Below are 11,328 nucleotides of genomic sequence, written 5' to 3' on the forward strand. Positions count from 1 at the left end.
CTCAGCAGACAATTGTGAAATTATTATACATTAGTATTGTAGATGAATTGCTTTCTGCAGTTTTTAAAAAATATATTTTTAAATGCAATGGATATTGCTTGCTCTGATATAGACAATAGCATAAAAAATTAAGCAGATACATTTAGTAAATGAGCCCTCTGTGTTTTAAGCAGTCACTTTGTGGATACAGGGCAAGCACTGTGCCTACAGTCTGTGCCATAAAGCTCCAGATCTCTTTTCAGAGAACACAATGGGGTGGTTTCCTGGACACAGATTAAGCGTAGTCATGGTCTAAAATGTATACCCGATGGAGATTCTCAGTTGAAGGTGCTTTTTAGTCCAGGGCTAGACTTAACCTGTGTCCAGGATTCCAGCCCAATGAGTTTACAGACACTGAGGCTATATACCGTTGTGGGACAGTCTCAGCACTAATCCTTAAGCAATAAGGGGATATTTCTGACAGGCCTAAGAGACTGTAAAACAGTTGGCGCCAGTGTAGAGAATGAGGATGAACATCTGGTGTCTCCCAAAAGGCACCCTGTTCCTTTTATAGCGCACTGCCTTGGACCAGGTCTCACTGCCTTGGACCAGGTCTCACTGCCTTGGACCAGGTCTCACTGCCTTGGACCAGGTCTCACTGCCTTGGACGAGGTCTCACTGCCTTGGACCAGGTCTCACTGCCTTTGACCAGGTCTCACTGCCTTGGACCAGGTCTCACTGCCTTTGACCAGGTCTCACTGCCTTTGACCAGGTCTCACTGCCATTAACCAGGTCTCACTGCCTTTGACCAGGTCTCACTGCCATTAACCAGGTCTCACTGCCTTTGACCAGGTCTCACTGCCTTTGACCAGGGCTCACTGCCATTAACCAGGTCTCACTGCCTTGGACCAGGGCTCACTGCCTTTGACCAGGTCTCACTGCCTTTGACCAGGTCTCACTGCCTTTGACCAGGTATCACTGCCTTTGACCAGGTCTCACTGCCTTGGACGAGGTCTCACTGCCTTTGACCAGGTCTCACTGCCATTAACCAGGTCTCACTGCCTTGGACGAGGGCGCACTGCCTTTGACCAGGTCTCACTGCCTTTGACCAGGTCTCACTGCCTTTGACCAGGTCTCACTGCCATTAACCAGGTCTCACTGCCTTGGACGAGGTCTCACTGCCTTTGACCAGGTCTCACTGCCTTTAACGAGGGCTCACTGCCTTAGACGAGGGCTCACTGCCTTGGACGAGGGCTCACTGCCTTGGACCAGGGCTCACTGCCTTGGACGAGGGCTCACTGCCTTGGACCAGGTCTCACTGCCTTGGACGAGGGCTCACTGCCTTGGACGAGGGCGCACTGCCTTTGACCAGGTCTCACTGCCTTTGACCAGGTCTCACTGCCTTTGACCAGGTCTCACTGCCTTTGACCAGGTCTCACTGCCTTTGACCAGGTCTCACTGCCATTAACCAGGTCTCACTGCCTTGGACGAGGGCGCACTGCCTTTGACCAGGTCTCACTGCCTTTGACCAGGTCTCACTGCCTTTGACCAGGTCTCACTGCCATTAACCAGGTCTCACTGCCTTGGACGAGGTCTCACTGCCTTGGACCAGGGCTCACTGCCTTGGACCAGGTCTCACTGCCTTTGACCAGGTATCACTGCCTTTGACCAGGTCTCACTGCCTTGGATGAGGTCTCACTGCCTTTGACCAGGTCTCACTGCCATTTACCAGGTCTCACTGCCATTTACCAGGTCTCACTGCCATTTACCAGGTCTCACTGCCTTGGACCAGGTCTCACTGCCTTGGACCAGGTCTCACTGCTTTGGACCAGGTCTCACTGCTTTGGACCAGGGCTCACTGTCTTGGACCAGGGCTCATTTCCATAGATAGGAAAATACAGTAGGAACAACTAAAAAAGTTAAATGTATTGATGAGTTGCAACAAGGCACTTGTTAAGGATTTGTCAAAAAATATACTATTAAAAAACATGAGCTGGCGCACACCCAGAAAAAATAGTTTGTGTGGAGGTGCTGACTAAAGGCGAATAAACTATCAAAATAAAGAACGTCGCACACTCCATGTATAAACTCCGAGCAATTTAATGGGTATTTACCAACGTTTCGGCATCACTGTGACTTCCTCTAGATACAGTTGAAGTCGCAAGTTTACATACACCTTAGCCAAATACATTTAAACTCCATTTTTCACAATTCCTGACATTTAATCCTAGTAAAAATTCCCTGTCGTAGGTCAGTTAGGATCACCACTTTATTTTAAGAATGTGAAATGTCTAGAATAATAGTAGAGAGAATTATTTATTTAATCTTTTATTTCTTTCATCACATTTCCAGTGGGTCAGAAGTTTACATACACTAAATTAGTATTTGGTAGCATTGCCTTTAAATTGTTAAACTTGGGTCAAACGTTTCGGGTAGCCTTCCACAAGCTTGCCACAATAACTTCGGTGAATTTTGGCTCATTCCTCCTGACAGAGCTGGTGTAACTGAGTCAGGTTTGTAGGCCTCTTTGCTCGCACACACTTTTTCAGTTCTGCCCACATATTTTCTATAGGATTGAGGTCAGGGCTTTGTGATGGCCACTCCAATACCTTGACTTTGTTATCCTTAGGCCATTTTGCCACAACTTTGGAAGTATGCTTGGGGTCATTGTACATTTGGAAGACTAATTTGCAACCAAGCATTAACTTCCTGACTGATGTCTTGAGATGTTGCTTCAATATATCCACATAATTTTCCTTCCTCATGAAGCCATCTATTTTGTGAAGTGTACCAGTCCCTCCTGCAGAAAAGCATCCCCCCAACAATACTTTTACTGCTACATCTTTGGTACCTGTAGTTAAATAATTATACATATATTCCTAATTTCCTATTTCTTCAAGTGCTGGATATTCACCCACAGAATGAATCCACCATTCATTCTGATCTTAACCCGAACCCTCCGATGTCCACAGATTAACCCATCTGTCCCAGTATAATGCTATTTCCTTTTGCAATACATACACTAGAAATACTGTTTTACTCAAGTAGAAAAATAATGACTGACTTTGATAAATACTGAAAGTACAAGTACTTGGAAAAGCTACTCAATTACAGTAATGTGAGTAGTTTTAATTAGTTACTTTACACGTATGTCCATTTATTACAACTTGATATTAGAAATAAAGTTGTCTTTAAAAAGTATGGTAATTTCTGATCAAGAAATGGGGAAATATCCCTGGACTGCGCATATTTTGAAAAGTGTAACTAAATCAAGTCCATTGTGATTGAGTTACAGAGCATTCGGAAAGTATGCAGACCCCTTCACCTTTCCACAATTTGTTATATTACAGCATTATTCTAAACTTGATTCACACATTTTTTTATATTCAAATCTACAAATCTAGATATATTTTTAAATCAAATGTAGTCTAATAAAGTTATTTCAAATAGTACATATTATATTATCTTGCCATTGAAGGTGAAATGTTGGAATTAAATATAGTCCTAGTTCTTCTATAATCTTATACTGTAATAATTATTTTTTAATTCATCAGCCTTACGGTTTCCATTACTTCTGATAGGTCGATATTTAATTGGGGGCAGGAGTAGGAGTACAAGTAGAACTTGTTCTCAACTTGCCTACCTGGTTAAATAAAGGTGAAATAAATTTAAAAAGAGTACCTAGATAAGCTGTCTGGTGTCTTAATTACTTGACATGGTAAGAATGAGAGATCAGCTGATCTGCTGGTAAATTCTTGTGGGTTTTTGGTTACAAACAAGTTTGTTTTAACACACAGGTACATGTTATCTCCAGAAGGGATGTGTGTGTAAAATCACCGGGGAAGCCAATCCAGAAAAAAAGCCATATTTATACCTATGTGTTGTGATAATTGCGTTGCTTGCTCCATAACCTGTTAGTTCATATGCCTTGCGACTTGATGTATAGGCCTAAGGCCGAGATAATAAGAAGACACAGTGACAGAATAACTTCAACCACACCTTTGTTTCATCACAAAACCGGAGAGCAACCTCTGTCCGGTGAAGTCCACAAAACATATTGCATGTAACAAACAGTTACATGACCTACAGCACGGTCAAACAAGGTAATGTTTCGGACATTTTCGGATTACAAAACAACTATTGATTTAGAACCGCGGAGAGTTACCGCAAGTCACAAAGAAAACAGGAGCTGCTTCCACTATTCCAGCAACACTTCAGCTTCAACATAACCTAATCACCTATTCTTAGTCTAATACAGTGACAACTAAAAGATACCAAAAACTATTTAGTCCAATCAACGTTAAGCTAAATATGATGTGGCTTGTAGAGAAAAGCCAATGCCATCCTCCTCTTTCATGTTGCCTTTGCCTAAACGGTCTATGACTCTATCATATAGTACACACTTTCAATATATGTTTTTCTGGGATACCTGGCTAAAAAAAACGTCCTTTCATGGGCAATGATGCGTCAGGCCAGCTAGTTAACATTAGCATGCTACATCTAGCTACAGTACCAGTCAAAAGTTTGGACACACCTACTCATTCAAGGGATTTTCTTTATTTTTTACTATTTTCTACATTGTAGACTAATAGTGAAGACATTTCAAACTATCAAATAACACATATGAAATATTGTAGTTACCAAAATTGTTGATGACAGCTTTGCACAGTCTTGGCATTCTCTCAACCAGCTTCATGAGGAATGCATTTCAATTAACCGGTGTGCCTTGTTAATGAGTAGATGTGTCCAAACTTTTGACTGGTACTGTATGTATATATAATGGTGTACATAGACTGTATGGTCTATGCAGTGGTGGAAAAAGTACTCAATTGTTATACTTGAGTAAAAGTAAAGATACCTTAATAGAAAATTACCCAAGTAAAAGTGAAAGTCACCCAGTAAAATACTACTTGAGTAAAAGTCTAAAAGTATTTGGTTTTAAATATACTTAAGTATTTAAAGTAAAAGTATAAATCATTGCACATTCCTTATATTGAGCACACTAGACAGCACAATTTTATTATTTTATTTATTTATTTACAGATAAAGGTTCAGGGCAGGGTACCGGTGTTGGCCTTCTAGTGACAGTGTCTAAGGTGCAGGGTACTGGGGGGAGGCCAGCTAGTGACAGTGTCTAAGGTGCAGGGTACTGGGCGGAGGCCAGCTAGTGACAGTGTCTAAGGTGCAGGGTACTGGGCGGAGGCCAGCTAGTGACAGTGTCTAAGGTGCAGGGTACTGGGCGGAGGCCAGCTAGTGACAGTGTCTAAGGTGCAGGGTACTGGGCGGAGGCCAGCTAGTGACAGTGTCTAAGGTGCAGGGTACTGGGCGGAGGCCAGCTAGTGACAGTGTCTAAGGTGCAGGGTACTGGGCGGAGGCCAGCTAGTGACAGTGTCTAAGGTGCAGGGTACTGGGCGGAGGCCAGCTAGTGACAGTGTCTAAGGTGCAGGGCAGGGTACTGGGCGGAGGCCAGCTAGTGACAATGTCTAAGGTGCAGGGTACTGGGCGGAGGCCAGCTAGTGACAGTGTCTAAGGTGCAGGGCAGAGTACTTGTCTCCGCCTGCTAGATGGTAACAGGGTGAACAGGCCGTGACTCGGGTGGCTGAGGTCCTTGATGATCTTCTTGGCCTTCCTGTGACACCGGGTGCTGTAGATGTCCTGGAGGGCAGGCATTGTTCATCTGCTAAACTGTAGCGCCTGCTAGACTGTAGCGTCTGCTAAACTGTGGAGTCTGCTAAACTGTAGCGTCTAATTAACTGTAACGTCTGCTAGACTGTAGCGTCTGCTAAACTGTAGCGTCTGCTAGACTGTAACGTCTGCTAGACTGTAACGTCTGCTAGACTGTAACGTCTGCTAGACTGTAACGTCTGCTAGACTGTAGCGTCTGCTAGACTGTAGCGTCTGCTAGACTGTAACGTCTGCTAAACTGTAGCGTCTGCTTAACTGTAACGTCTGCTAGACTGTAGCGTCTGCTAGACTGTAGCGTCTGCTAGACTGTAGCGTCTGCTAAACTGTAGCATCTGCTTAACTGTAACGTCTGCTAGACTGTAGCGTCTGCTAGACTGTAGCGTCTGCTAGACTGTAGCGTCTGCTAAACTGTAGCGTCTGCTAGACTGTAACGTCTGCTAGACTGTAACGTCTGCTAAACTGTAGCGTCTGCTTAACTGTGGAGTCTGCTAAACTGTAATGTCTGCTAGACTGTAGCGTCTGCTAGACTGTAGCGTCTGCTAAACTGTAGCGTCTGCTAGACTGTAGCGTCTGCTAAACTGTAGCGTCTGCTAGACTGTAACATCTGCTAAACTGTAACGTCTGCTAAACTGTGTACACGACCAATAAACACTGATTTGATATGTTTGAACAGCCATAATGATCCCATGCCGTGACCCCACTCTGTCCCAGGGGGGGGGGGATATGCTTAAAACACATTTCTATTTCACCAAACACTGAACAAGTTACACACTTGTGTGAAACAGGACAAATGTAAGCACTCCCTAATTGACATTTTGATAATTAATATCCCTTAAAATTCATTTGACAATATTGTTGCAATTGATTTCATGCACAATTATCAAATCATGCGATAACTCGTTTTTTTCTGACGAATACCTTTATTGTGTGTCAACATTTGAACCATTTACCTTTTCTTGGGTTTTTAATTTGTTGAGTGCGCTTTCATATATGTTAGTGAAGGGTTCCTACCTCTTCATACCTGACTCTATACTTTCATTTTGTATTTGAGATTTGATAAAACATGTCATTCAAGTCACATCTGTATTTGATTATGTGTCTCCCAAAATATATAATAATAAATAAATAACTCACCCTTTTTGACATTTTCTTGATACAGTTATTTTTTTTCTAGACAGTATCTGAACCAATCTCTTTCTCATCTCCTTGGTTTTCAGACAGTAGACTGTAGGGTTGATCAGAGAAGGTAACAGCGTGGCTATAATCAGTAAAGCATTACGCTCCGTCAGATTCAGCCTCACCCCTATCCTCGTCAACAACACAGAGACTAACTTGGGGGCAAAGAAACAGGACACTACAATGATGTGACAAATACAGGTATTAAACCCCTGCGCTCTGCTCTCACTGTTAGGCAGTCTCAGGAGTGTGTAGATGATTTTAACGTATGACAGTAGAATTAAGGGGAACTGGCCCGCGAGGAGCCATAGAGACAGAATGGTGGGAAACAGGAAGTAAGGTTCAGGGTTGACACAGGCAGCCCTGATTAAAGCTGGGTAATCACAAAATACGTACCTAATGATTGGCTGGCAGTATGGAAGGCTGTCAAAGTCTGCCCAAGCAAGCTCAAATCCTAAGCACATTATACCTATGAACCAGGAAGCTATGATTAACACAAATATTCGTGGGTTAGTCAGGATGCTGTGGTACCTAAGAGGGGTGCTGATAGCGATGGTTCGGTCCAAAGCCATCAGGGACAAGGCCAGACACCCTGTGATGTCACCCAGGTGGTAGATGTACATGCGTGATATGCAGGAATAGTAGGAGATGGTTTTGACCTCGGCCAGCAGGACAGAGATCATGGTGGTGCTGGGGCTGGTGGTGAACATGATGTCCACCACGGCCAGGTTACAGATGAGGAGGTACATGGGCGTGTGCAGCCGTCTGTCCGTCGCGATGATGCAGATGTTGATGCCGCTTCCCAGAAGCACAAGGAAATAGGTGATGAAGATGAGGAAGCCCAGGAGCTTCTGGTGAGAGAGGTGGTCGAAGCCTGTGATGGTAAACTCCTCCACATTTTTCCCCGTGAAATTCACTAAAAGTTCACTAAAAGACATCTTCAAGCATCAACCCTTATGAGTTATTAAAACTAAATCACTATATTCCTATAGCGTCAAATCCAAATGAGTTCATTTGAAAACAGTACAACAGCACAAAAATCCAAATGTATTTGATTCTTCAAACGAAGCAGTCTCTATGCAAACAGTCCATAGGTTGTTAAGTTGTGGACACAACCCAAGCCCTGCGGTAGAGTTTAGTGGAGCAGTTTTTAAAGAGGCTCAATCCACCCAGGGAGTGGCAAAAACACACATGGAGGACACAGGGGAGAGGGATCAGAAGTCATTATGCTTTGGAAAGCTTTCAAAGTTTTCTAATGAAGTAAACATGACACGACTCAAAAGTTTAAACATACAGATATACATGCCTTGCAAAAGTATTCATCCCCCTTGGCATTTTTCCTATTTTGTTGCATTACAACCTGTAACTTAAATCGATTTTAATTTGGATTTCATGTAATGGACATACACACAATAGTCAAAAATGGTGAAGTGAAATGAAAGAAAATAATGTTTAATTTTGCTTAAAATAAACGGAAAAGTGGTGCGTGCATATGTATTCCCCCCTTTGCTATGAAGCCCCAACCAATTACCTTCAGAAGCCACATAATTAGTTAAAGTCCACCTGTGTGCAATTTAAGTGTCACATGATCTGTCACATGATCTCAGTATATATACACCTGTTCTGAAAGGCCCCAGAGTCTGCAACACCACCAAGCAAGCGGCACCATGAAGACCAAGGAGCTCTCCAAACAGGTCAGGGACAAAGCTGGGGTGAAGTACATATCAGGGTTGGGTTATAAAAAAATATCAGAAACTTTGAACATCCCACAGAGAACCATCAAATCCATTATTAAAACATTTAAAGAATTTGGCACCAAAACAAACCTCCCAAAAGAAGGCCGCCAACCAAAACTCACAGACCAGACAAGGAGGGCATTAATCAGAGGGGGAAACAAAGAGACCAAAGATAAGCCTGAAGGAGCTGCAAAGCTCCACAGCATAGATTGGACAATCTGTCCATAGGACCACTTTAAGTTGTACACTCCACAGAGCTGGGCTTTATGCAAGAGTGGCCAGAAAAAAAGCAATTTCTTAAAGAAAAAAAGAAGCAAACACGTTTGGTGCTCGCCAAGTGGCATGTGGGACACTCCCCAAACATATGGAAGGAGGTACTCTGGTCAGATGAGACCAAAATGTAGCTTTTTGGCCATCAAGGAAAATGCTATGTCTGGCGCAAACCCAACACCTCTTATCACTCCGAGAACACCACTCCGAGAACACCATGTTTTTCATCGGCAGGGACTGGGAACCTGGTCAGAATTGAAGGAATGATGGATGGCGCTAAATGCAGGGAAATTCTTGAGGGAAACCGGTTTCAGTCTTCCAGAGATTTGAGACTGGGACAGAGGTTCACCTTCCAGCAGGACAATGACCTTAAGCATACTGCTAAAGCAACACTCGAGTGGTTTAAGGGAAACATTTAAATGTTTTGGAATGGCCTAGTCAAAGCCCAGACCTCAATCCAATTGAGAATCTGTGGTGTCATGATGTGGCCCTCTTTGGGTATAGCGAGTGGCTTCCCCCTCTCTCCCTCCAACACCCAGGTTCTGTTATCTCAGGTCGTAAATTCCTGGAGGAGGCTCTCTCCTGGCCATGCAGAAAGATACACATAGAGAGAACAAAGGAACTTCTTCTACATCACAGAACTTGAGAACTGAACAATATCCATGTTTTGGAGAATGTGTAAATGGTTGGTGGAGAAGCCAGCTACGACCCGGCCCATTTTGTTTCATGTTTGTGACCTCATGAAAGACAATGCAGCCACATTACCATAACTCTGTTATACAGGAGCCTCCGTTATGAGGTTTGCGTCTAATTATTGTATAAAATGAATGAGTAAAGATGAAACTATTTGTGAAATTATGTAATGGTGTTGTGTTCCCTTTAAAGTTTATCTAAATCGTTGGCCCGCCTCCATGAGCACCGACATGATCTGGCTCATGGGACAGCCCTTTTCTACTGTTAGGAATACAACCCCCACCTGAAGATATCCTCTTGAAACCATGCGTACCTCGATCACCGAGGTGGCGAAGGTTTGAGTTTAGACCACAAAAACCTCAGTATAAGCTAAGGTTGTAATGGTTGATGAATTCCTAACCATATCACGTGGAGCATTGGCTATACGGGTGGAAATGGTTCAACTCTGAGACTATCGATCCTGACAGAATAATTCTAGATACTAATTACTAGTCTACAGCTAGAAATTATGTCAACCTGGATTGCGAAGACCGACAACTGCTGAAACATCTATTTTATAAGAAGATTTCTGAATGGTACTCTGAAGTATCCATTCTAACCACGACAGACTTAAGGAAAGCAGAGAGAGAGATGCGCGGATGAAGTTTCCAATAGAAAGACGGACGATTCCAACAGAGATCACCACGACACACTGAGCGTAAATATATATTGATTGCAATTATTCACGAATGAATGAGCGTTCATGTGCAAAGGATTAGCATTTCAATTAATATAATTATCAACTGTGTAGTGACTCTTTTGTCTTTCGCGCTCTTCTCAGTCCACACCCACTTTCCTTTGTCCACCAAGCCGTCATATCGGCTAAGCCCACTAGGGAACCTCCCCTATAATTTTCTTTTAACCATATCTACTGTTTGTTTGTTTGTGCATTTCTGTGATTATATAGTTTGTTAGTAAATAAATGATTAAGACAATTGGTGTATGGATGATTCATAGTAAAGGCAAGGTTTGTGCAGATAACCAACAATTTAAGTTGTTTGGAATGAGACTAACGTGGGGTAAAGAATAATTCATTAATTAGAAGACTAATTGATGAGATATTAAAATATCTGAAGAGTTATATTCGGAAAATGATAACATTGTAATCTGAAGATTTTCCTTGGTGCCCCGACTTCCTAGTTAATTACATTTACATGATTAGTTTAATCACGTAATAATAATTACATAGAATTGATTTGATAAAATAAGTCTTCAATTTAATGATGCCAAAGACACGACAGCGGATTGACTTAAAGATTGCTGTACACCCAGTGGCTAGATGTGCCAAGCTTATAGCAACATACCCCAAGAGACTTGCAGCTGTAATTGCTGCAAAAGGTGGCTCAACAAAGTTGACTTTGGGGGGTGAATAGTTATGCACGCTCAAGTTTTCTGTTTTTTTGTCTTATTTCTTGTTTGTTTCTTCAAAGTGGTAGGCATGTTGTTTAAATCAAATGATACAAACCCCCCCAAAATCCATGAAGTGCATGTATGGTGCTATGCACACATTTTGATCCTTGTTTTGGCTGACACAACATAGCTGTGTTCTTCCGTGAATAGTACCGCAGAAGGCGAGCAAGGACCCAAGACACAGACGTCTTGCTCCAATTGGAGAGACACGCTGGTGGGCTAAAGACAGTGCCTTGAAGAAGGTCTTTGGAGCTTTTAGAAATCCAGATGAGGGTCTGTATGTTGATGTCCTTCTCACTCTTTCAACCAGACAAGATCAGAAAAACATCAACACTACTGT

At 42.7% G+C, this 11,328-nt stretch overlaps 1 protein-coding gene across 1 annotated transcript; it reads right to left on the reverse strand.

The window, feature by feature from the left end:
* Positions 1-6,794: 6,794 nt before the first annotated feature.
* On the reverse strand, positions 6,795-7,778 carry LOC120021146 (olfactory receptor 10G4-like). The gene has a single exon (XM_038964784.1). It carries the CDS (start codon positions 7,776-7,778, stop codon positions 6,795-6,797), a length of 984 nt encoding a protein of 327 aa, XP_038820712.1.
* Between the last annotated feature and the right edge of the window lie 3,550 nt (positions 7,779-11,328).

This window comes from Salvelinus namaycush, chromosome 26, assembly GCF_016432855.1.
Source record: "Salvelinus namaycush isolate Seneca chromosome 26, SaNama_1.0, whole genome shotgun sequence".
NCBI lineage: Eukaryota > Metazoa > Chordata > Actinopteri > Salmoniformes > Salmonidae > Salvelinus > Salvelinus namaycush.